Source organism: Danio rerio, chromosome 14 (assembly GCF_052040795.2).
Source record: "Danio rerio strain M-AB ecotype USA chromosome 14, GRCz13ab, whole genome shotgun sequence".
NCBI classification, from domain to species: Eukaryota; Metazoa; Chordata; class Actinopteri; order Cypriniformes; family Danionidae; genus Danio; species Danio rerio.
This window is the reverse complement of record NC_141034.1, coordinates 7,910,709-7,938,643: the sequence shown is the minus strand read 5'-3', so window position 1 is coordinate 7,938,643 and position 27,935 is coordinate 7,910,709. Positions and strand designations below refer to the sequence as shown.

The 27,935-nt window shown below is 36.9% G+C and overlaps 1 protein-coding gene and 1 long non-coding RNA gene across 2 annotated transcripts in view; both read left to right on the top strand.

The window, feature by feature from the left end:
- The first annotated feature begins 466 nt into the window (after positions 1–466).
- On the top strand, positions 467–10,334 carry LOC141377682 (uncharacterized). The gene is made up of 3 exons (XR_015507205.1): positions 467–580; positions 7,315–7,422; positions 7,520–10,334. It is a non-coding gene; the product is annotated as an uncharacterized LOC141377682 (long non-coding RNA).
- A 1,645-nt stretch (positions 10,335–11,979) lies between these two features.
- The window catches only part of stox2b (storkhead box 2b), a 139,089-nt gene continuing 123,133 nt past the window's right edge, over positions 11,980–27,935 (top strand). The window contains exon 1 of the mRNA XM_087281055.1: positions 11,980–12,835. Coding sequence (XP_087137181.1) covers positions 12,508–12,835 — 328 coding nt within the window. The 5' untranslated portion in view covers positions 11,980–12,507. The remainder of the gene's footprint in view (positions 12,836–27,935) is intronic.

Genomic DNA, 27,935 nt, shown 5'->3' with positions numbered 1-27,935 from the left:
GTCTAAATCTTTCAATCAACGTTGTTATTTATGGAGAGTTTAAATTAAAATATCTTAATTTGTGTTAGGGCAGGGGTCACCAAACTCGATCCTGGGGAGCTGGTGTCCCTGCAGTGTTTAGCTCCAACTTGCCTCAACACACCTGCTTGGGTTTTTCAAGTATACCTAGTAAGACCTTGATTAGCTTGTTCAGGTGTGTTTGATTAGGCTTGGAGCTCAAATCTGCTGGACACCGGACCTCCAGGAACAAGTTTGGTGACCAGTGCCTTGGGGCAGGGGGTGTCCAAACTCGGTCCTGAAAGGTTGGTGTCCTGCAAAGTTTAGCTCCAACCCCAATCAGACACACTTGGGTTACCTGCAGGACACTGACCCTCCAGGACCGAGTTTGGACATCCCTACCTGAGGCCTTTGGAACGACATGAGGTTAAATAAATACTAATTTAATGTTCATTCTTGGGTAAACTAGCTCTTTAAAGTCAGCATAAAATGCAAGTTTGGATGGAAGAAGGACTGCTGAAGGCCCAAGGAAACCTCGAAAGACACTCAGGAATGTTTGCAGAGGTGTCAGCGGTGTCATTTGGTAAGTTTGTCATTTACATGCTTGCAAATTTTAAAATTAATTTGATTTGAGAGCTTTCACATGCAAAAAGATGGCACATGACTATTGAGTACAGATCTCTTTCACATATTGCATTTGAATGGAAATGGTAACCCTACCTTGTTAAGAAGTATCTTAAAAGAAGAAGAGAGACAAACTCCGTCCTGGATGGCCAGTGTCCTGCAGATAAGAGAGGACTTGTCCTGGACACGTTATGTTTGCTTTTAGGGTGCTTTCACGCTTGGTTCAATTGCCTGGTCCGAACCCAAGTTCGATTTCCACCTTCTCATCTGCTTTGCTTTTACACCGTCTTTTTTCCTTCTGAACCCTGGTACGCTTGTATCATTGAGCTGCTGTTGTGTGTACAGCTGTTGCTAGACAAAGACGTACGCACATCATGGTTGTTCTTCTTTTACTGAATCTTTTGGTTTTGGTAACTTACATCTGCTGCAAAAATAATAAAAATAATTTTCACGCAATGGCTGCAGAAGTTGTTTTTGGAGGAGACAAGCTGACATTATTACTGTGTTTGCACTGGCTCAGTCCCACTTGTTGCCATGATAGATGATAGACGGACATACACACGAATGAACATCATGAAGACTAAAGTTTGTTGTACAGTTGGCAGTTCACTTCTGTTATTTGGTACAAGTGCATTCATATCAGAAGTTCGCACAAACCTTGCACCAGACCAACTCAGAATACGGTTCATAGGTGCACACACCAGTTTAGAAGACATCGTTCACACTAGCTAAGCGTACTGAAGTCTGTTATTTAATATAATTATTTAGTTCTTTTTAGTTCTTCGGTTCTCCGCCTCCTTGTTCCCAATGGCCAAAGAGAAATCAAGCCTTTATTACAGTAGTTCTTTTCGTTTTTTTGGTTCTCCGCCTCCTTGTTCCCAATGGCCGAAGAGCCATCAAACCTTTATTATATTTGTTCTTTTTAGTTCTTTAGTTCTCCGCTTCCTTCTTCCCAATGGCCAGAGAGCCATCAAATCTTTATTATAGTGGTTCTTTTCAGTCCTTCGGTTCTCTGCCTCTTTGTTCCCAATGGCCAGAGAGCCATCAAACCTTGATTACAGTGGTTCTTTTCAGTTCTTTGGTTCTCCACCTCCTTGTTCCCAATGGCCAAATAGAAATCAAGCCTTTATTCCAGTGGTTCTTTTCGTTTTTTTTGGTTCTTATTCTCCTTGTTCCCAATGGCTAGGGCCATCAAACCTTTATTACAGTGGTTCTTTTTGGTTCTTTAGTTCTCCGCCTCCTTGTTCCCAACGGCCAGAAAGCCATCAAATCTTTATTATAGTGGTTCTTTTCAGTCTTTCGGTTCTCTGCCTCTTTGTTCCCAACAGCCAGAGAGCCATCAAACCTTTATTGCAGTGGTTCTTTTCAGTTCTTCGGTTCTCCACCTCCTTGTACCCAATGACCATAGAGCCATCAAACCTTGATTATAGTGGTTCTTTTTGGTTCTTCTGTTCTCCGCCTCCTTGTTCCCAATGGCCAGAGAGTCATCAAACCTTTATTACAGTGGTGCTGAAACCAGGGAAAATAAGGTATACGTTGTCAAGATGCCCCTGTGGTGACTACCGCCGAACTAAAAGCAAACATAAAGTGTCTAGGCCTGGTCCTCTCTCCTCTTCCTCTGCTGACTCTTCTTTTTCTAAGTTTATTGAGCTCTTCTCTGATACTCGAGACAGGTGGTGCGCACAGGTGACAGACGTTAACACTCAAGCCACCAGCCTCGTACCGCTCTCGTCCCCACCCCACTTGCTACAGTGTCTATCTTACATTAGTAGCTAATTCATACAATCTGCTGCACTTGTGTCCTACAACTTACTTGCGTCCCAGTAATGGAGTAAGCCTTCGCGCTTATTAAAAAAATATATAAATGTTTTGTTTTTTTGTTTTTTTTGCACTAAGCTGTAACAAAACAGTTATGTTTGTCCTTGCCCATTTTAGAATTTTAATAAAGGCAGGTGGTTGTGTTTAAGAAATAAATGGGATGTGTTTCAGTATATTAAAATTGTGCATAAATGTTAAAACGAATGAGGAGAAATCAATAACATCTGTTTTTTATTTTTTATTTCATTTTTTTTTTTTTTTTTGATTTTTGAAGCTGCGTAATATCATTGCTCCTGTTTCAACCATGGTATGGCAGCTAGGTTCTTTAATTATTACACTGAAACAAGAGTATAGTGCCTATATAAAAACCTAACATATATCAAATGTTATAACAACATTTCTGTCGGGTTTAGTACACGATGTAACAACAGAATAGTCAAACTTTAAATAGGACAATTATGGAAACTAAAATTTTCAAGTGCATCTGTCTGCGGACTGCAAGACGGGGGCGTGACATGACCAGGCGTAACTTTTAGTAAGTTAGAGAGACATAACTTGCAGTTATAGACAATCCCAATGAACCATGCGAGATGCCACAACAAGATGTTGTTGGCAAGATGGCGGAAATACTTCATTTGATATATTTTTATGATAATCTATTATGTTAATTGATTTAGCAACTTCATCATGCAACTCGCTGATGACTTTATCTGTTTAGTCATGTCAGTTAGCCTACATGTGGCTGCAAATAACAGTAAAATTGCGAGCACGTCAAGTATGAAAGCCTTCACATCTTACTGCTGGATGTTAATAACTGTGATGTTTGGGTTTAGGGTTGGGAAAGGTGTAGACATTAACAACTATGATGGTTGGGTTTAGATTGTGGTAGGTAGAGATGTTAACAACTGTGATGGTTGGGTTTAGGTGTGGAGTAAGTGCAGATGTTAATAACTGATGTACAGCTCCGACTACATAGTTTTGACTTGTGGGTCTCCATAACTTCAAATTATACCTGTAACATACAACTTATGCCCCTTCCTGTAAAGCCCCTGTCTTGCAGTCAGCAGACAGACCCTACTCAATTTTTTTTGGTGTGAGATACTAATGGTCTAGTCTGATTCCGATTTAAGCTAAGCTAAAAGTGCTCCAGCAGACTCGGAGATCAGTTAAATAGATTCTATAATGGGAAAACTCAGCTTTTTTACACTATAGATCACTTTTTGCCTTAGTCCAATTACTAATCTGGGGTTGCCACAGCAGAATGAACCGCCAACTTATCCAGCATATGTTTTACACAGCGGATGCCCTTCCAGCTGCAACCCATCACTGCATGGGAAACATCCATACACACTCATTCAAACACATACACTACGGTCAACTTAGCTTACCCAATTCACCTATAGCAAATGTCTTTGGACTTGGCCAACACAGGAGAACAAGCAAACTCCACACAGAAATGCCAACTGACCCAGTCGAGGCTTGAACCAGCGACCTTCTTGCTGTGAGGCGATTGTGCCCATAGTTTTCCCAAGTTCAGACTTCAATTACTTTGCAATATTTATTATCCTTCATCATGCAACATTTTGATTTTGCAGCCATCTATAACTGTATTGTACATTCAAACAAGGACATTCTTCAACAATATATCAAGATATCAGTTTGATTTTGGTTTCCTAGGGGATAATTCTCTTTGTTCTCACACTCTTTGTTACAGCTCACAGACTTAGAAACTAACCAAGCTAAAGCGGGTTATGGCTACTTGGTTTTTCAGTCACCTAACACTCTTTGGCTTCCATTGAACATATTAACTTACCCTGATGTGAATGTGTGTTTGTGAGAGTTTGTTTGGCAGGAGGAGGAAGTGACTGAGAAATGCCAGCTCAATAGAACCCAGATTTTGTACAGTTTGCCTAAATAATCTTAAGTAGTTTTTAGATTTGCTAAGTTTTATTGGCATATAAATAATTTTATCTTGCTACAAAATTGATACATTGCACATGTGATTATTAAAAGAGCCTTTCAGATTTTTTCGAATTTGACCTATTTTTGGCTGAGGATGCAGTAAATAATGCTGAGTTCCACACGATTCCCTGATGTTGTCCCAACACAAATCAGTCAAGGGTTAAACATAAAAAATAGGTTGTCCCGCCCAAAAAAAAATTAGGAATTGAGTTGTTCGAGCTCATTTTAGATAAATAGTTTGAACAAGCAGCAAGTCTTTTTTTTTTTTTGAGTAAATGTCACAAATCATGTCAAACTCTCCGTGTCATATTTCATCTTTTAAAAAAAAAGCTAAAAATAATGTAAAAAAAAAAAAAACTGTTTTAAGTTTACATTGAGATATCTTCTCACAGCTAGGCAACTCCCCTTAAAACTACAATATTAAAACGTGAGCTTTTATGAATATATAAGTCATTGAACATGTGTATGTACATATATCTGTTTCTGTTGCATTATTGAAATAGTTATGTGATTATTTATACCAAATTTAATAAAAATTATATTATTTGTTTATTTTTATTTATTTATTTTACCTGAAAAAACATTGATATTGTGTAGGATAAAATTTACTAAATATCTGACATCTTTTGGAATCTTTTTTGTTTGTATTTTTGGTCAAAGTTTTTATTTTAATTTATGAAGAAATGTCATCAGTATCTCAAATAGGAGCAAATGTGTGTTTATAATATATAGTTGATGTCAGAATTATTAGCCCCCTTTTAAGTTGTTTTTTTTTTTTTTCTATTTTAAATATAGGCCAAATGATGTTTAACAGAGCAAGGAAATTTTCACAGTATGTCTGATAATATTTTTTCTTCTGGAGAAAGTCTTATTTCTTTTATTTCAGCTAGAATAAAAGGAGCTTTTATTTTTTTTTTTTAACATTTTAAGGTCAAAATTATTAGCCCCTTTAAGCTATTTTCTTTTCAATAGTCTACAAAACAAACCATCGTTATACTATAACTTGCCTAATTAGTCTAACTTGCCTAGTTAACCTAGTTAAATCTTTAAATGTCACTTTAAGCTGTATAGAAGTGTCTTCAAAAATATCTAGTCAAAAATTATTTACTGTCATCATGGCAAAGATAAAATAAATCAGTTATTAGAAATTAGTTATTAAAATGATTATGTTTAGAAATGTGCTGAAAATATCTTCTTTCCGTTAAACAGAAATAAAAAAAACAAACAAACAGGGGGCTAATAATTAAGGGGGGCTAATTATTCTGACTTCAACTGTTAATGTGTTTATATAATCCAAAACTGGAACTAACCCAGCAAAATATTTTAAGATCAAAAAGTATTTTAAAAAAAGTATTACACTGTGACCCAAAGAATATGTTATGGTAAATATTAAATACAATTTGATTAATAAGGCAAGGCAAGGCAAGGCAAGTTTATTTATATAGCACATTTCATACACAATGGCAATTCAAAGTGCTTTACATAAAGAAGAATAAAAGAAACAAGTAAAATAAAAATAAAAACAAATAATAAAAATGCATAAAAACAAAACAAAACATAAAAACAGGTAAAATGTGATATAAAGAATGAAGAAGAAGAGAAAAACATGATAGTGCAATCTGTCGGACGCAGCACAGTGCTCATTCAGTAAAGGCACAGCTAAACAGATGTGTTTTCAGTCTTGATTTGAATGTGGCTAATGTTGGAGCACATCTGATCATTTCTGGAAGCTGATTCCAGCAGCGAGGGGCATAGTGGCTAAAAGCCGATTCACCCTGCTTTGACTGAACTCTTGGAACTTCTAGTTTATATGATCCTAAAGATCTGAGTGATCTGTTAGGTCTGTATTCAGTGAGCATATCTGTGATGTATTTAGGAAAAAATAAGAATAAGAAAAATAATAAGAAAATAAGAAAAAAAAGAATAATAAGAAAAAAATAAAACAAATTGTAGTTTTTTTTCACTTTTTTTTCCACACGCATTAATATAACGGTTTTGTTCAAATACGCTCAAAAATAGATATTTTTTATTGTTTGTTTAAATTACTTATTTAAATTGAGCTGATAAAACACAATTCTTGAGATTTTTTTGGGGGGGAGGAAACTTAATTGTTTTATGTTCAATTATCCATAAATTTAAAAACAAAACATTGAATTTAACCTAATTTGAGTTGGGACGATATAAAGGAATTTTTCGGAACCCTGCATTTTTTACAATGTAAACCAAAATAGATAAAACAAAAAAAAAAGATTTTTGTGTTCAATCAAACTAATTACTTAAAAGGAATTAAAATAGCACAATTATTTTGTCTTTTTTTTTTTTTGGGACAACTTAATTGTTTATTGTATAAAGCACTTAAATTTGTTGAGTTAACTTAATCGATTAGTGTTTGGACAACATGAATGAATTGTGTGGAACCCAGAATTTATAAAATAAGACTGTGCATGTGTGTGTGTAAAAGTAAGAGTCCACTTTTATTTTTCACGTATAAACTATATGACATTATATATGACTCAAATAACTTAAACTCATCTGGAATGGCAAAGAAAGTGTTCTTGCAGCAAAGTTCATCAAGATCCTTTGGATTCATTTTCAGTGGCTCCTCATTACCCCAGATATGCTCAATAATGTTCATATATTGTGACTGGGCTGACCAATCCTGTAGCACCTGCTGAAGAATTTGCCCTCTCCTGAGGTTTGTAATGTAATGGGCAGCACAAATGGCTTGATACCTCAAGCTGGTGATGTTGCCATCCACTCTGCAGATCTCTTGAATGCCCCCATACTGAATGTAACCCCAAACCATGATTTTTCCTACACCAAACTTGACTGATATCTGTAAGAATCTTGAATCCATGCTGGATCAAGTAGGTCTTCTGCAGTATTTATGATGATTGTGATGCTGTTCAGCAGATGATTCATCAGAAAAATCGACCTTCTGACACTTCCAAATGATCAACAAGAAGTCAAGTTGTTATTTGTTACTCTTACAACTGAGATTAACGACAAAACCTTTGTCAGGTAGTGTTTGAAATGTGACCTGAGTCATTCTCACTGTATAATTTTTATGTTATATCAATAAGACAATATCTGATTGTTGATTGTGCTTCCATTCCAGTAATTACTGCCTCTACCTTTACCGAAACAAAGGGCAACTGTTGTGGAGTCAGCAGGCAAGTCGAACATCCTGCCGCAGGTTAGCAACATGCTCAAAGTCTTCATGCTAAAGCATTAAATTACACACCACCTGTGGCTATTCTGAAACCAGAGAAGCCAATAGCACAGCAGAGACCTGTTTACATGTCTGAGCCTGAGCAAAACAGAATTAAACCCCACACACTGACATCCTTACCTCTTCTTGCTGTAACAGATATTGCGTGGTATAATTTATGGCGATTCAAGTTAGATGCTATAATTGCGCTGTGTGCACATTTTTGGACATGGACACACAAATGGACACATTTTTAAATATAATACATTTAATAAACTCCGCGGACCCGGTACTGGGTGACTTCATAGACTTTCCCTTTAAGATTAAAAGAGCTAGCATTGCACCAGACCCCCTTAAGTGGTTTCGTTTGAAAGTGTAGAATCTATATTTTATGCAAAAATGCATCACTTTGGTTTTTATTCTACTGCGCAAAAGTTATATACACTTAAATACACAGTATTTTGGATACCCGATGTTACTCCCCTCGAGATGAAACAAAGGCTCAAGTCGTTCTTGATTTTAACTGACATTTATTCGGACACGAGTCTGTAGTATGTCTTGTACATTCTAGCCTTGCACTCCTTTATGTCCCAATATTGCCGTCAGAACTACGAAAAGAAATACATAAACTTCAACTAACCCTTTAAAGGTGATGTTGCACGTAATGAACAACATACATCCAACCAAAAGATAAAGTGCACATTCAACATGTAAAGAAATACACTTAATTGGCTAATTATACATTACATACGGACACATAATCATACATGTTCACATACGTTAACACCATACGACACATACCTCATTGGCCTCTCTGACTCAAGAGGAATAAACTTGAAGGGTTGCAGTTTCTCTTAAACAAACTTCTTTGCACTTCTTACTCTTTAAAAACGTGTTTTAGCACAGCACCTTGTGGCGGAACTACTTGTAGTGCATCGGAAGAATATCTTGATTTCAACAATGAAATAATTCCCAAGCTAAACATAACAAGAAAAGGTTCCCCCCTTCCCCTTAGTTTTAGTTAAATAACTTTAAATGAATTAACATGCATTAACAACAAATGTACATTACTTATTTATTCTAATGATTAATTTAAACATTTTAACAATTTATTGACCTTTTAATGTAAAGTTTATGTTTATCGAGTGTAATATATAAGCATTGCTTCTGACGGCAGCTACACCCGAACTGGGTATTGAACATTAGTTCATTTCCATATTTTTCATATGGTTCATATATGACACATGTACAAGTTATAGCTCAAATGAAAGCTCTTGCCGGTGCTTATACGGTTCTAGCATTCTTTTTACTGAATTATATTCACATATCAAACAGTTGCTGAATGAATCGCGGTGTTTCCATGGCGCAGAAGTGAAAACGATACATTTATGATCACTAAGCAGCCCCAGATAGCACAGACAGCTGTCATCTCTTACCTTATGCTGTGCGCTTCAGGGCCATTCTCCTCTGTTTTTGAGGTAATGTGCATTAGTAATCCTTTTATATGTCTGATCAAACAAAAGAATAGTGAAATATGAAAACAATGATCGGTCCCTGTGGCTTGTAGAGCACCTCTCATCAGTTGGAATGCAATTACTTTTGCATAGATTATGGTAGAGACATTTTTGTTTTTTCCTATGATTACGGACATGTGCAAGAACCACAAAAATTAATTACAGAATGCTAGACCACACAGAACCTAAAAGGTACACTTTTAAATTTGAGTTTATAAAAAAAATACAAAAAGCGCCTCTTTTTTTTTTTAGGTGTTTATTATAACACAGATGACATATACAGTTATTTTAAACACTTTCAATAGTGTTTTATGAAATTTCACAGGGTTTTCTTTAAAATGATACCAAATTTTTATTTACACCTCTGCATGTGGATTTGGGAAGCTTTTAAATTTGGGTAGGCAAAATCCAGGGCGAAATCCCAAAATAACAGCAGAGTTTAACTGGTTTAAAACTCATTTACAATAGCCGATTTCTTGTCTTTGCCATGATGACAGTTCATAATATTTTACTAGATATTTTTCAAGATACTAGTATTCAGTTTAGAGTGACATTAACTAATTAGGCAAGTCATTGTTTAACGATGGTTCGTTCTGTAAGCAATTGAAAAAATATTGCTTAAGGGGGCTAATCATTTTTTACCTTAAAATGTTTTTTTAAAAAACTAAAAGCTGCTTTTATTCTAGCTGAAATAAAACAAACACGACTTTGTCCAGAAATAAAAAATATTACTGGAAATACTGTGAAAAATTTCTTTCTAAACATAATTTGGGAAATAGTTCCCAAATGATCATAATTTTGCCTTTAGCTGTATTTGTTTTGTATCAATACTGATTTTGCACATTTGACTGATATATTGCCCAATAGTATGGTAAAATTATACCATTGTGGTATCAAGTTGTAAATCCGTGGTAAACATACTACTGTTTATAAATTTAGCATTGTATCAGTTGAAGCCATATTGATGTCTGATGGACAATAATTGGATGAACAAAAACTCTTTTCTAGTTTTTTGTGCACTTGTACATGAATATTTTTTGTTTATTCTTTTCTTTTATTTTTTATTTATTTATTTATTTATTTATTTATTTTTGCATATCTTAGTGTTTCCTAAAAGGAAACAGAACAATCTTTGGTCAAAGTTATTATTAAAATAACTATTATTAGACATAAAAAAATCAAGGACATGCACATTTTTGTGTTCATAGAAAGAAGAAAAAATTGAGAAAATAACTAAAGAGAACAAATAAAAAACAAAAGAATAATAAAGAATGAAAGAACAAAAAACTAACAAAAGGAAAATTAAATAATGAATAAAAAATGAAATAAATAACAAACAAAAATTAAAAGTAAAGAACAAAAGAAAAAATGAACAAAAACGAGATAAAAAACATGAATGAAATGAAGCAAAAAATGAAAGAAAAAATGGACAAAAAACATTTGTTTGTCCATTAGCAACAAACTATTTACAAAAGACAAAAACTGTTTCTTGGAGTACCACTTGACAAAGTGACTTGGAAACATGACCTACTCAATGAGGATTTGAGATACTGGATTTGGATCCCATATTGTTTTTGTTGTTGTTCTGCCACTGAAAAGCTATTTGTTACATTGTTTGAAAAGTTGTATATAAAAAGTTATTGTTCATATCATATTCAGTCGTCAGTCTCTAATTTCCACACTGGGCCAATGTTGAAAATCTGCAACATCCCAGAACGCCTTGCATGAGAAGGTCTCTCTAAAAAAAAAGTCAGGATTCTATTGTACTACCCCATCTGATAATTTTCCCCAAATATCAGATTTTTCCTGTTTCTAAAACTTAATTTGAGCCTGAGAGGGTTAAGAAAGGAATTTGCGTGATATTTTACATTTAACGGTAATGGCTCACTTAGGTGTCATTTGTTAATTTATTATTATTATTATCATAATAATAATTATTATTATTATGTATGTTTTTTTCTTATTTGTTTCTTTTTGTTGTTGTTGTTGTTTACTTTATTTCTATCTCAATATGGTTCAGAGGGTAAGGAATGTGTTTAATTACCACACAGTATTTTTTTACACTGTGAAAGTAATGTGTTGTGGTTTTTCTTTCCCTCACTTGTAGTAGCTACCTCCCTGATTAAGAACTGTCAATAAAAAGAGTTAAACTAAATGTGAAGCGTCTTGAAGGGGGCGGGGTTTGCCGACTAGAGAGCATTTGATTGGTCACGATTTGATGAGAAAATAAGTATAAGGTGACGTGGAGAAAGCCGTTGATCCATTTAGGTGGAAATGACAAACAGGCTGAATGTTTATATCAGATTTATATCTTCTGAATGCAAATTTTGTGACTGTTTTGAACACACAATAGCTAGATATCCTACTGATACTAACATCTAAAAAACTATTTCAATCTCGGGACCTTTAAACTCGAAGGTTATTCCGTGTTTCAGTTCGCAGCTACTGGTTTGATTTTCTTGTTCAGCTCATTACATCCAGTAAATAACTCAATTTTGACCCATTTTCACCCCAAACTGTCGTATAATTAACATAAGTATTGGAAAATGTCCTCTGGACCAGTGTTGTTGTGATTTATTGTTTACTTTTTGCAGCTTTAATATTGCCGTTGTTTGAAAACACATTTTTGATAACATAACCAAGTGTTCTGTCGCCGACTGAAGCACTGTTTAAGTTTAAAACTGTGCTTGGTCGACAGGAGGAGGATTATTTCGTGACTATCTTCATTTTTGACTGACACTTGTACTGGGGAGTTCGATTGCGCCTGCAGTGCCTCTCCTCCGCCTTTAGAGGGCGTCCCTGTGTGAGCTGCGGGAGCTTCAAGGTAATAACCTGCTTTACACACCGTAAACCACACAGGCATCGTCACGCACCGGCCTGCAGGGATCCACCGCATCTCGACGAAGAAAAAAAATAATACGACAAATCTCTCCTTTTATGACTTTGACGCAAACGCGTTTTTCATCCGCGGACATTGAGAGAATGCTCTTCTCCATCCCGCATCCCCGCTGGAAGAGGATGTCATTATTTTCACGCCGTTGTCTCTGATCAAGGTGAGGAATGGATAATATGCGGCGATTTCAGCGGAGAATAACATGATCACCTGCGCGTTCTACCCTTAAAATGACATCCCGCATCCACCCAGGCCTTTGTTTGGAACGATAATGATTCGACGCTCTGTTTATCGCCACGATGCTCTTTTATTACAGTAATTGCATCACCTTATACAGGCAGGTCAAATGAACTAACGCGCAAACGCGCTCTTTGTCTGGCTGCGGGCGCGCGCTCAATCAGTCAATCAATCCATCCATCCATCGCCTTGTTTGCGCTTTCAGGCGCGGGGAATGCGTCGAGTCTAAGCGGGCATCTTCGAGAGGATCAATGGAGCCTTTCCTGCAGATCGCTCCGCACTCGCTGGCCATCGTGCTGTCGCGCGTCGTGGCGGAGGACGCGCCCGGGGTGACGGAGAGCGAGGAGCCGCCGCACCATCACACCGGCTACGAGATCTTCGCCGACTTCAAATCGCTCAACATGAAATATTTCTGGAATAAGATGGTGGCCGATGCCATCGCCGAGACATTTTTCCTGGGCTGGATAGACGAGCATGTGTTACTGATCCAGGGGAAGGAGGATCACCTGGAGGTGCTGAGGGAGGCTTGGATGAGGAGGTCCCTCAAACCACCGCAGGGCTTCGACATCAAATACCTCGGTGAGAATCTGATATATTTCCAGCTAATTCGATATAATAGAGAGCTGTTATTGCTGTTGTTATTAATTTGTATCGTAACCAATCGTTCTTCTAGGGTTTAAAGGGGGATAGTTTACCCAAAAATTATCATTTACTCACAATCAAGTGGTTCCAAACCACTATGAGTTTCTGTTGGCGCTTAAGAAGATAATTTGAAGAAAGCTGAAAACCTGTCACCATTGACTTTCATAGTACGTAAAACAAATGGAAGTCAATGGTTACTGGTTAGAACAATATTTCTTTATTAATTTTTTTGAGTGAACTGTCCCTTTAACAAAGTGTCATGCTATTTCCACATGGTACCATGGTAGTGCTATCGGATTTTGTTGTGTCATCTTATGAATTTGGTAATCATTTAGTTTGACTTGTATGTATCAAAATAAATGCAGTCTGGTGATGTTAAGGTTTTTGGACATACGCAATGTCTTTATAAGCCTTAATAATTATTATGGAGGGTTCTTTTAGAGTATTTCCAATTCCTGTGATGCATGATGAATATTATTGCAGTCATATATGATTGTAAGTTTGAAAATACCCATGTTATCATGTTCTTTTGTATATGATAATGTGATTATACGTCATAATAATCATGGTTTTTATGGTGTACCCTGGAGCACCATGCAAATACCTTGGTAAAAATAATATGACTGTCAATACTACCAGGGTAAGCCTCAAAATTATCAGAATTAGGTTGTATTATGTATCTAGACATGTTAACTTATCTTTGCAGAAAAACTACATGAGTGTCACAGATTCAACAGGTTTCAAATTAGATATTAAACACTTAAAACGTATGACTTTGGAACATTTTCATGTGGGAAGATGTGGTTATTTTCCCCTCATGAAAATATTGCAAAACCACATATTTCTTATGTGTTCCACACGTGATATTTCATGTGATGCTTTTTGTTTTGTGTTGGAATATTTAATCAATTCCATGGTGTTCAAGAGAGGTTTTTCTTCAAGGTTTAACATATTAGCAATTTATTGGACACAAATGAATCATTCGATTCACAGAATTCTGGTATCCTCAATGCTAAAGTTACATTCAGGAGGTGTGCACAATTTTCATTTCCTGACTTAAGCTTATATAGGCAGCTGACATTAACAGGTGGAGTTTAGTGGAATTTGTCACTTGTCAATCATTCTCCAGTCCTCCATTGGCCGCACCCGTACATACGTCCTCTTTTTTTATTAAATCTCTGCACATCGTCAAAAAGCTCAACTGCAAATTCTGTGCTGACAGGAAGTTTCGCTGCAGAGCTCAAGTTAATTTTAGACAAGCTTCTAAAAATGCTTCATTAGTATGCAAAACATCACACTTGAGAAGAAGATCAGTTAATTCACCTTTAAGCAATACAAATACAATTGTTTAATGAAAATTTAAAATATCCTTTGTAATTCTTTTTTCCTAACATTTGTTTAACTTTTTATGAGTGTTAATATTTAATAAAATTAATATACTTGTGCTTTCTTATTCTTAACAAGTCAATATTTTGGAAAAGTAAAAAAAAGCATGGCCTTTCTGACTGTACAGTTAATATTTTTCCACTTTTTTAAGATAGCTGGTTTCAGAAGAGCTTTGAAGGCCAGGTCTAACGATTTACGCTAAAAATAAGCAAGCAGATTTTCAAGCACAGTTGGTGTGAATAAATAAAACTATATGTTGATTTAATTTATTAATGATGCTGTCTCAAAAATTGATAGACTCTTGATAGATAGGATGTTGCAAAACATTTAGTTGTGTGTTGTTTTCCTCCACTCTTCATGTACTCCAGCAAATGCAGTGTTTTTAAGGGTTTCCGACACCGTCTTTGTGTTCATCTGTGAGATATTGAGGAATTTGATCACCTGTAACCTGAAACCTTCCTGTGATCATTGAGGCAGAAAGGATTCATGTGTTTGTTCTTTTCTTAAAGTCGCAGGCCTTTAAATGGATGCATGTTGTGAGGAATATACTACGGGCTGCAATATATATCGTTTAAGCATCGATATCACAGCAGAGATGCACAGGAGTCTGAATCATGGTTGACCAGTGCTTTCGTCTTGTTTCTAATCCAAATATCTAAAAATTGTTAAATCAAGAAGCATTTTTTAGACAAGTCAAAAATACTAGCTGCGTCCCAAATCGCATACTTATGCACTATTCTACGCCATTTTGTAGTATAAATAGTGTAAGTAGTGTGTTCACACTGAAAACTCTAAAAACATTAAGTGCACTTTATTTACCCGGATGATGCACTCATTCAGCCGCTAAAATGAAGTGTGTAATGATGGACACTTCACACACTCAACGACCGCAGGTTTGCTTACGTAGCGGAAGGGGCAGAGCTATTGGACGCACATGTTGAATAACTTTATTTATTTTGGATTGTGAAAGCAAAATTCTCCTACGAGAGTGTTTATAGCGCCTCCTCTATGGTGAATGTGGCAATACTCACGGCAGGTGTTATTTGATAATTCGGTTGTTTATTTCATTGATTTGGCAACCGTCAAACGTCATCAGGGAAACGGTTTGAATTTCCGCTTAGTAAAAAAACATTAGTGTGCCATTTGGGACAACACTACATACATATACTATCCTGTTGAGTGTGCAAGTGCATAAGTACATAGTGCATGAGTGTATAGTGTGCCATTTGGGACGCAGCTACTGTTTAGTTTTCAGAAATGGTAAGTCAAAATTAAGAGAAACCATTTTTGCAGCATAAAGGCTCGTACACAGCGGGACTCTTTTCGTTTGCGTTTATCGTCAGCATTTTTCAATATGTTTTTCAAGATTCAAACCCCAACGATTTTCACTGGCGTCGAGCAGAAGAGTATGCAAAATCACTCCTTGACGTTTGATGGAGCTACGCAACTTTAAGCTTCTGACACCCGCTTGTAACACATAAGAAGAAGAGAGGAAGTTGACACGCTTGTTGTTACATATGGTTCAAGCTCCAGCTCTAGTGATGAAGAAATGATTATTGTTTACCAGTGCAATAAGCAGCTCCACGTTCATATCACCTCTGGGCATCTTCTTCAATGTGCGCTCGCACTGACAGTTTTGCGGCGCGACAAAACAAAAAAACGTTTCTTTAAAAATGACGCTTTTACGCCTGCCATTCGGCACGTTGGTGTGTACGATCACATTGATGGGCTTTATTTGGTCACGAGGCGTTAAACTTCGACGGAAAACGATAAAATCTGTGAAAGTATGTAGTACGTAAAATTTTACATTGTTGAGATTACTGTCTAGGCTAAAAGATGAAACCATTTTCAAAGATGTATAAAGCACCGTGACTGCTAGCAAGTTTTGAAGAAAACACGACGCAGTGGGGTTAGTTGTAAAGCTGCGGTCACACTGGGCTTTTTCCTCACATAGACTTCCATTCATACGCACGCGAATGCATCAGACTGGAAACGCGTGGTCATGCGTTAAGTTTCGCAGGTTGCCGCGGTTCAAAGTTCAAGCTTTGTGAACTCTGACCTGCGAAATTGCATCACTAGACTGCGTGAGACCAATCGAGGATCAAAACATGACCTCTCTGGACAGAAATTTTAAACATGGAGCAATCGCTCGCTTTTTTAAATGTCTAATAAGCTTGTTTAATCCCGCCCCTTTTCGCAGCGCCGCATGACAAAATTTCGCATTATCAAACTCTAGTGTGACCGCAGCTTAACAGGTTGTTACAATTAAGCCACCCACGGCTGGACACCAATTAAACTAACAAAATACATTTTAGAATTTTGAGTGTAACTTGAGCGTCAAACACGCAAAACGTTCAATTGGCGCTGCTTCATTAGTGCAGCAGGATGCCTAATGACGCTTCAACTGCATCTGCACCATAAGAACCAACTCGTTTGGATAAGAAGGAATGCTTAAGTAAGCTGAGAAAATATTATATACTATTCCTTCTATGCTAATGAAGGACTACTGAGGCATTCCAAGCATGGGATGGGTCCTCCTGGCAGGGCAGAGTTCATCACAGCTCCAGTGCACATCTCTGCCATTTGCTTACAGTAACCATGTGCTTTTCACCATACACAATTCATCTGCTTGGGATCTTCCTTCATGCAACTTTGCCATGTTTGGTGTCATTTGACAGTTTATGACTTAAGCGTTGTAGTGATGAAACCAACAGAGACACTGATTGATTGTATTTCAATATACAATATATTTACTATTGTTGAGTCATGGCCTGAGGAGAGCTCTCATTGCTCTCATGTCCAGCTGGTTTTGGGGGTTGGTTTTCACTCATGTTTGACAATGCTTTGCTCAGGGTATATTATAGGGCCATGAAACCCCTCAGTTTTAGCAGGGTGTTTATACACTTCTAGTTTGAAAAAAGTCAGGAAAGTGGGTGTGTCTAGCTTGGTTTAGCTGGGAGTGTCTGGGAAGGGAAAGAAGGAAGGATTTGAATAAAAATGGGAGTTTCCATTTGGGGACGTGCTGATTTTTATTGAGGCAAAACAAACACATAGACGCAGAGGAGAAAGACAGTGACTGTGTTTAATGACAGTGGAATGTTTGATACCACACGTCGTATAAGAGAAAACAACCTCTGCATTTCTCGGTAACGTAGGCCCCGTTTACACTAGTGCGTTTTAGTTTTAAAATGATGTTTTAGATAAAAAACGATCCGTGTCCACACTAGCGTTTCACCTAGCGTCTCTGAACATATCTCTGTCCACACTACGCCACCAAAAACGTTTATCACGTCACCATTCGTGCACTCTGGGCGTGCGCGTTCTAGTATTAACAGAAAGCATGCGTCTCGCTCAGCATTTGGTTATTGTAAGTCAACAAACGCCGGTTGAACAATGAACGCGATGGCAAAGAAAGCAAGAGAGGTATTTTTGTGGACAGACGACGAGGTCGAGTTGTTACTAAACGTAACAAATGAATAACTGCACAATGGCGCCTAAAACAGACAATAGTGCAAACAACGCTCCCATTTCTGTGCCCATGTTGGCGTTTACAGTGCTGTCTTCTGGTAGCGTTGAAGCCATGTGTTATAGTCATGTGATAGGTACTTGATGAATAAGGGAAGGATACGCAATGACACAAAAGCCCCAATCAGGTAGCAAGTCTCAGCAGCCCCGCCTCCGTTTTCAGATGTCCCTGTTTTTCCTCATCCACACTGAAACAGAGCAGCAGCGTTTTAGAATGAAAACGGCCTCTCCAGCGTTTTCAAATCGCTCCGTTTTCGGTGCTCGAGAACTCCGGCGTAGTGTGGACGGATGGCGTAACCGTAGCAAAACTTATGCGTTTTAAAACGAAAACGCATTAGTGTAAACGGGGCCTTAGATGCATTCGGTCGGTCAGAAAGTCGTGTGTGTAGACTATCCTGTCACAAAATGCTGCAAAAACTCAACACATCGGTCGGTAATAAATTGAATGCGGTGTTTACATGTGTACACTCGGAGAGCCGCATTTACAGCAGATCTTTCAGTCCGTAATATTGTTGTGACATTAACGTACTGTAAACCTTAGTAACTTAGAAATCATTTTGACAAAGGACTGTCTTTAAACACTGATAGAGTACTGCTGACGATACGAACTAACTTTGCCATCTGAATAAGCAAACAAAGACCACTGATCGCTTACTTACCAAATCTGTGGAGCCAGAACAATCAACACCAACTGAAACGGCGTCTTTTTTAGAAAGAGACGAGCAGCAAATCCGGATTTCATCATTTCCAGATGCGAAAAACTCGAGTAAAAAAGGTTCGCCAACTTATCCATTATATGTTTTACGCAGTGGATGCCCTTCCAGCTGCAACCCAACACTGAGAAACTCCCATACACTTTCATTCACACTACAGACAGTTTAGCTTGCCCTATTCACCTATACCACATCTTTGGACTGTGGGGTAAACCGGAGCACCTGGAGAAAATCTACAATGTTAAAAATGGCGGTGATTTTTACGGTAAAAAACTGTAAAATGCTACAGTAAAAATCCGTAGCCTGGTTAACAGTATATGTTTCCTTAATATATACGGCGAAAAAACGTAAATGGACTTTCCCAGAACTCTCTGCATGGCACATGACTTTTTATGCCTTTTGTTGACATTACTATGGATCTTTTTAGTTGTTTCCCCATCAGTTATGTACATTAGAGATCTATGTTACATCTAATGTTGATAAACTGTTTATTTCATGACTTTAATTTTATGCTCGTTACCATACTGGTGTTTAGTAGCTGTGTGAATGACACTGAGCACCTTCTATATGCTAATACTCTTTTCTGCTTGTGGGAAAAGTTGTTTGTGATGAGCATGGGTTTATTATCTAGCTTTCTCATCACCACCTGCAAACTTGGGGAGAACATGCAAACTCCACACAGAAATGCCAACTGACTCAGCTGAGGCTGGAACCAGCGACCTTCTTGCTGTGAGGCGATTGTAGCTAGCTAGATAGTAGCTAATTTCTAATAAGTAATTTATTTTATCTTTGTCATGATGACAGTGCGTCATAGCCTCCTAAGACCCAAAGAATGTTTTTTTTCTGTGGTTTCCTACATCCTTTGGGTTAAAAAAAAAATTCTACAATTTTGAGTTTTTACATTTTGTTTTTATTTTTAATTTTTCAGCATATCCACTGTAGTGGACCACAGGACCATTTTAGTTCGAAACGACCGCCACACTTATAACAAAACTGTACAGGATATGGCTGTAAAAGGATATTAATCCAATATTAATGTAACAAAAACAAAACAAAAGCCATTTTTTCCTTTTGCATCAAAATTCCCTGAACAGTTTAGTCTAAAAGAGAGCCAAACTAAAAAAAAAAAGAAAGAAAAAAAGTGATGTTAATCCAAAACAAATTTAACATATAAAAGCGATTTAAAACTGATCGTCATTCTCTAATTGTCTGATTGTCAGACTCTAAATCAGAGTCTCCCTCAACTATCTTATATAGAATCCTCTCTGCTTCAGTTCTGCCTCCTACAACATGCAGTCATTAATGACATTAAGATGGTCCGTGTGTCCACTATAGTGGACATTTGAAAAAGGAGGATATTTTGAAACACAAACAAGTTAACAACTTTGAAAGCTTTTAAACTTTGAAAGTATTGTTCCTGACACTTTAATAAACAAATATATATTTAATAATAATAGTAAAAAAACATTTAAAATGCTAATTTTTACAAGCCTCTCTCCTCATTAAATGTGCTTTTTTGTAAGTTGGCCATTTTGGATGCAGTGTAAGAAATGGTTCCTAGCATGCCAGCCAATCAAATGAGATATCACTAGAAAGCCCAGGATGTCCTCTGAACAGTACAACAGGACTTGACAGAGTAGCTCAAAATATTCAAAGAAAATTTATGAAAACGCAATGTCCACTACAGAGGACACAAGTCAATGAGCGGTCTCAGGAGGATAGATTATTATTTTTTCAAGATACTAATATTCAGCTAAAAGTGATATTTAAAGAATTAACCAGGTTATTAGGTTATCATTGGCAAGTCATTGGACAACAGTGTTTTTTTTTTTTTTTTTTTTTTGTAGACAATCGAAAACACATATATTGACCTTAAAATTGGTATTAAAAAAATGAAAACTACTCTAAAGCCTGGTTAACACTTCTGCGTCAAGTGACCGGCGTGACCCACGGCGCATGCAACGCGCGTAGCTGTGCATTTATACTTCTGCGCACTGTCTCTGTTGGTCTGCATTAACACTTCCGAAACGCTAGTTGGGAGTGAGGTGTTAATGTTCCTCTGTGTCGAGTTTCTTCGCTGCCGTTTTGCTTTTCCTGAACACTTCCGGGATGTACAAGTGGCTCAAACTCGCTCATTTTGAGGCAGGAACCGGCGGACGTCCAACAACTTTAACTATTAGGTGAACACAAAACAAAACTTTCCATCCGGAGCTCCTTCACAGGACTCCACACTTGTAAACAATCGCTCCATCGGGGTCGCGCCATTCACGCGGCTCTCGGTCCCGCCCAGACTCATCAGCGCTACCAAGCTGACCAATCACAGAGCTTGCGCTATGCGTCGTTGCGACGTGTAGTTACATTTTTTGAGAGGTGCACGTCAGCTATGGCGAAGGGCTATGCGTCAGCGCTGTAGCATACGCCGGCGTTTGACGCAGAAGTATAAATCAGTCTTAATTCCAGCCAAACTAAAATAAATACTACTTTCCTCAGAAAAAAAATATATTAAAAGACATACTGTGAAAAATTCCTTGGTCTGATAAACGTCAATTGGAAATTATTTGAAAAAGATGAACAATTTCACAGGAGGGCTAATCATTTTGACTTCAACTGTATATCGCAAACAAAAACTAAACATCAGATTTTTTCGAATATCATGCAGCCCTTCTACTGCAGATGTGGTCTTAACTTTTGGGTCTCTTTGGATATGCTCTGATTTCTGAATTTGTGTATGACACCAATAGACTCACATTCCCGTCAAGACCCCTGACGTTCATCTCCATTATTCGGACTAATTAGTGCAGAAAACTGCTGTCCCATATTCAGACAAACCGAGGACAGCGGCGTCTTTATCTGTGGCCATTACTGCTGCTGCGGCTCTGTGGCATTATGGGACAGGTCTGTGGATTGTAGGCAAGAGGAAGGAGCCTTGAACCTTGACAAACAGCAGGTTTATGAGGAGTGTCGCTGTAGGCTTTTCTTTCTTTACTCGGATCCCTCTTTCTTGATTTCCCGCCCGTTTTGCTGGCGTAGAGCTATGGTGTATCCGTCTCTTTGTGTTTGACATGTCTTGCGGAACAAGAATGAGTAGAGGAAAAACCCTCCCCTGATGGACAGAGACATTCTTTAAATGTTTACTTTATGTGGAAGAGCTCATTTTGATATGAAATTACAGTGGTTAAGATGAGAAAAAGTTCTGAAAGTAATCAGTAAGTGGTTAATGCAGCGTGAAAATTCTGAATGTTCAAAACAAAATATATGTATGAATATCAGCGTAAACACACACAAAAAAAATATATTTCTTACTTGTTTTGGACTCTTTGACTTTTGGTTAATTTTAGTTTTTATCTTGTTTCTTGTCCAAATATCTAAAAGTTAAAGTATATATATAATTTTCTAGACAAGCAAAAATGTATTATTTTCAGAAATATTATGTTAAAATGAAGTGAGTTTTTCCTTCAAACAAGCAAAATAATCTTTTTGTTTTGTGTTGGAATATTTAATCAATTCCATGTGTGTTCAGGAGAGGTTTTTCTTCAAGGTTTAACATATTAGCAATTTATTGGACACAAATGAATAATTCTGGTATCCTCAATGCAATGCCAAAGTTACATTCAGGTGCGCAACAGTTTTCATTTCGTGACTTCAACTTAAATAGGCAGCTGATATTAACAGGTGGAGTTCAGTGGAAGTCGTCACTTGTCAATCATTCTCCAGTCCTCCATTGGCCGCACCCGTACATACGTCCTCTTTGTTTATTAATTCTCTGCACAACGTCATCAAAAAGCTCAACTTCAAATTCTGTGCTGACAGGAAGTTTCTCTGCAGAACTCAAGTTAATTTTAGACAAGCTTCATCTGCTTCTGCAAAAATGCTTCATATGCAAAACATCACACTCGAGAAGGAGATCAGTTAATATTACCTTTAAGCAATACAAATACAATTGTTAAATGAAAAGAAACAGAGACAAAAATGTTTAAATATTCCTTTGTAATTCCTTTTTTCTAACATTTGTTTAGCTTTTTATAGGTAATAATAAATAATACAATTAATGCACTTGTGCTTTCTTTTTCTTAACAAATCAGTATTTTGGAAAAGTAAAAAAAAACGTTGCCAGAGACATTCTTTAAATGTTTACTTTACATGGAAAAGCTCATTTTGATATGAAATTACAGTGGTTAAGATGAGAAAAGGTTCTGAAAGTAATGAGTAAGTTGTTAATGTTAAAATTCTGATTGTTAAAAAAAAAAAAAAACATAAATATCAGCTTAAACACAGCAAAAAAAAATCTTACTTTTAATCTTACTTTAATTTTAGTTTTTATCTTAGTCCAAATATATAAAAATATAAAAAAGCAAAGCAAAAATGCATTATTTTCAGAAATATTATGTTGAAATGAAGCGAGTTTTTCTTTAAAACAAGCAAAATAATCTGCCATTGGGGTAAGCAATATAATATAATTTTAAAGCGAAAACAAGATTATTTTGCTTACTCCATTGGCAGATTATTTTGCTCTTTATTATTATTTTTTTTTAAGGAAAAAACAAATTTTGATATATCATTCATAAAAACAACATTATTTTTTGCTTGTTTAGAAAATACGTTTAATTTAAGACTTTTAGACATATAATAGCATATTATCCAACACTACACTAAAACAAAACTGATTCTTGCTGCTTGTTCAAACTACTTATATATAATGAGCTGAAACAAAGCAATTCTTAAGATTTTTTCAGGGACAACTAATTATTTTATCTTCAATCAACTTAAATGCACACTTTTGCTACAAACTTAACCGATTTGTGTTGAATGAATTGTATAGTATCCTGCATTTTTACAGTGTACATGCATATGATATTGTCAAATCATCATTCAGAAAATTAGTTTTAATTTTACACTGTTATGAGTTACACCGTATAGATTTCTGAGAGCGCAAATGAAGCTACGAGTGGGCGTGGCCAACCGTTGCCATTTTGTTCGCTCATCATTGCGCCGACCATGGCCCGGGGGTAACTGATAAAGGTTAAAGAGGCAAAGCATTTTTCTCAGATGGGCTTTTCTTTGAGAGAAACGCTTAATACTTCATTACCTGTGACTGTATATGTATGTGTGTGTGTGTATGCTGCGTCAAGTTTATATGTATATGCTCAAGTTTCATGTATATGTTGTTTTGAACATCCAATAGTATAGGTGTACATGCGAGCTATTTATAGGTGTATATGCACATGTTTTATGAGTGTGTTGATAAGCAAAGTTTTATTTAAATCCTACACGGAGCCTCATACCCTGCTCCTTATCAAAAATCAGTTCCTTTCTCTAACCTTTGAACTTGATGTGCTCAAAACAGGTGGCTGTTAGCTTTCTTGGTACTTTCCCGAAGTGAAAACCAGCGTTAGATGAAGGGCTATGATAATCTCATATAATAGGATGGCATGTCGTACAGCTATGTAGATTATGCACTTTCTAAACTGCAGCTTTTAATTGACAAAATGTACTTCTGGCAAATGATACCGTGACTCAGGCAAACGTGCCTTAACAACATTGCTCAGTGTTTGATTGAGAGTGTGTGTCTGTGTTTGAAGAATGTGTGTAAGAATGAGACGTTTGTGATTTGCCTGTGGCTGATTGAGGGTTGTGTGGTCTAACTTGTGTGCATTGTTTCCAGTCAGCTCTCTCAGGTGTGTGTGTGTGTGTGTGTCTGTACAAGCTGAATCCGGGGAAGGAAGAGAAAGGCCGTGCCCTCAGCTGAATATACTGCTCGTAAATCTCACCCTGGTTTGAGATTTTCCTGCGCAATGATCCAAGACCTTTTACTTGACTGAAATCCTGAGCTCAGTAATTATAAGAGAAACCAGAAACCTGTTCAGAACAGTGCAAGAGACGCTCCATAGATTAAAAACGAGGACGCTTTTTTTATTTATTGACTTTGACCTGAACTTTAGAGAACTAAAAACATATCCAGTTTCCTTTTTTAGCCTGTATTTGACTTTGGATACCACAAAATTAGTCTTAAAGGTCCTGGTATACATCAAACGAAATCTAAGAATGAACTGAAATGTCATTTCAAACTAAATCTGACTAAAACAGAGTTAGTTTTGAGTTTGTTTTTCCGTATTTCATAATAGCTCACCAAAACCAAATTTTGGTGGAATTCGGATTGCCTCGTAAACACATTTGAGCTACCATTGGTCTGTTATTATGCAACAATAGATGAATTTCCACTGTCGGGCCAGTGCGAGCCAGCGCTTTTATCAGGCCAGGCCGTGTCAAAAGCCCGGGAGGTTGAGCAGTGAGGCCGAAGTCATGTCGCGTTTCTATATATATATATATACACACACACACACCTACTTAAAGTCATAATTATTAGCCCCTCTTTGAATTTATTTTTTTACTTTCTTTTCTAAATATTTCCCAAATGATGTTAAACAGAGCAAGGAAATTGTCACAGTATGTCTGATAATATTTTTTCTTCTGGATAAAGTCTTACTTGTTTTATTTCTACAAGAATAAAAGCAGTTTTTAATTTTTAAACACCATTTTAAGGACAAAATTATTTGCTCCATTAAGCTATTTTTGTTTTCAATAGTCTACAGAACAAACCATCATTATACAATAATTTGCCTAATTAACCTGCCGAGTTAACCTAATTAACGTAGTTAAGCCTTTAAATGTCACTTTAAGCTGTATAGAAATGTCTTAAAAAATCTAGTAAAATATTATTTACTGTCATCATGACAAAGATTAAATAAATGGGTTATTAAAATAATTGTTTAGAAACCATATATATATATATATATATATATATATATATATATATATATATATATATATATATATATATATATATGTTGTTATTGTTATTATTAATGATAATTTACTAATTAATTACTCTTATCAAATTTTCCACCATTGGATTTATATTTGATTATTATATATTTTTTTTATTTTATTAAAATATGCCTGCAAATATACAAAAGGAATGACATAATATGATGAAGTTCAAACAGGCTGCAAAAGTCAGCAAAATCTACAAACAAACAAAAAAAAAACATTTGCAATACCTACTTAATTAGTGCTTTATAATAAATACTTTAAATAGAGGTTTACCTTTAAAACTTTTTTAGAACCACAGCTGACCATAAATGCCTAATGATAAAATATCTTTAATATCCATACTTCTAATATCCAAAATAGCTTATTGTCGTCTTCTGAATTACACAAGGCTAGCATCCTTATTTTATTTTATTTGTTTATTTATTATTTATTTTGCATCAGATATATACTCTAATGAAAATCAGTGCCAACATTTCATTGCTCCATGAAATAGACAGCGCTTCAGTTAAGAGTCCAGCTTCTGTTATTATCAGTACAAGTGTATCAATGATGAAGACTGAGCTTGGTTAGCATACCTTTGACTGGACGGTTCTCATGGTACAGCCGAAATAAGGGACTGTCCTGGGAAAATTGGGACTTTGGATCACCCTTATGGGTGACAAAAACAGGGCTATTCAATATACTGATTGGGCTACAGCCACTCTGAGCCCCAGTTTAGCACCGGCGTCACTGTTTTTGAACAGTAGCAAACCGAAAGAAATACTTCACATTATTGACGAGAGAAAGCATAACGCAAAGACGTGTTTCCCACGTCATAGCGCAAATTAATTCTTCAGCTAATCAAGGACCCCCTTCTTCCATGGACCCTGGGCCCCACCTAGTCCTTACATTAATCCGGCGCTGAGCACACCATCACATCATCATGAAACGATTAAAACGAAGACAACCAAAACAAACAAATTACATGTTACTGTACAGCATTACATCATATATGTATACTCATGAATTTCATTCATTATATTTTTTTACTCACCGACTGACTGTTGGCATCATACATCGAGTGGTCTCGCCACTAACAGAGGGATGACCCAGCGCTCCATCCATAATACATTAAGCTAGCAGCATAAACACACTAGAGATGGTAGAATGTTTCTGAGATGTTTCAGGTCATCATCTGATAAATTCCTCCAAAAGTGACTCAATAATATTTAGATCTGGTGACTGTGCTGGCCATGGGAGATGAATAGAACCAAAAAAAAGTTTCCTTCAGTTTAGTCCCTTTATTCATCAGGCGTTTCCACAGCGGAATGAACTGCCAACTTACACAACATGTTTTACACAGTGGATGTCCTTCCATCTTCAACCCAGTACTGGGAAGCATCCATACACACTCATTCACACACATACACTTTGGCCAATTTAGTTTATTCCATTCACCTATAGCGCATGTCTTTGGACTGTAGGGGAAACCGGAGCACCCAGAGGAAACCAACGCGAACATGGGGAGAACATGCAAACTCAACACAGAAATGCCAACTGGCCCAGCTAGGACTCGAACCAGTGATCTTGCTGTGAGGCAACATTGCTTACTACTGAGCCACCATGTTGCCCCATTTCAGATGTTGTGTTAGCAAAGCAATGAGATTAATGTTTTAAAGCATGTGCGGGGTCAGGTCTCTGACGTAAACGGTCTGCTGTCAAAGAGCCAGTCACAAAGATTGAAGGAGCTGATGCAATTACCTCATGCATTTAGGCCTTTCTTCCACCTTCTATTAACATGCCTTCAAATGACCCTCCTGTCACGTGTTGAGATTTGATCATGAGTCCTCTTTATTTCATCACACTCTGCATCCGTATTAAAGCATTCAGTTTGATTCAGCAGTACTGCGTTAATTGAACAAACCAGTCTATGTGGTGTGCAATTGTGCAGTGAACAAGAGAATGAATAGAATGTCAACTGCCACTATGATTTCAGTCATAATCTACACTCACCGGCCACTTTATTAGGTACACCTTACTAGTAGTAGGTTAGACCACCTTTGCCTTCAGAACTGCCCTAATCCTTCGTGGCGGAGATTCAACAAGGCACTGGAAATATTCCTTAGAGATTTTGCTCCATATTGGCATGATAGCATCACACAGTTGCTGCACATCCATGATGCCAATCTCCCATTCCACCACATCTCAAAGGTGCTCTATTGGAGTTACATCCGGTGACTGTGGAGGCCATTTGAGTAAAGTATTGTCATGTTCAAGAAACCAGTATGACATAATTCACGCTTTATGACATGGCGTGTTATCCTGCTGGAAGTAGCCATCAGAAGATGGGTACACTGCGGTCATAAATGAACTGTTGATACTAGACAGGATGGATCTATGCTTTCATGTTGTTGACGCCAAATTCTGACACTACCATCCGAATGTCTTAGCAGAAATCGAGACTCATCAGACCAGGCAACGTTTTTCTAATCTTCTATTGTCCAATGTTGATGAGCCTGTGTGAATTGTAGCCTCAGTTTCCTTTTCTTAGCTGACAGGAGTGTTACCAACTGTGGTCTTCTGCTGCTGTAGCTCATCTGCCT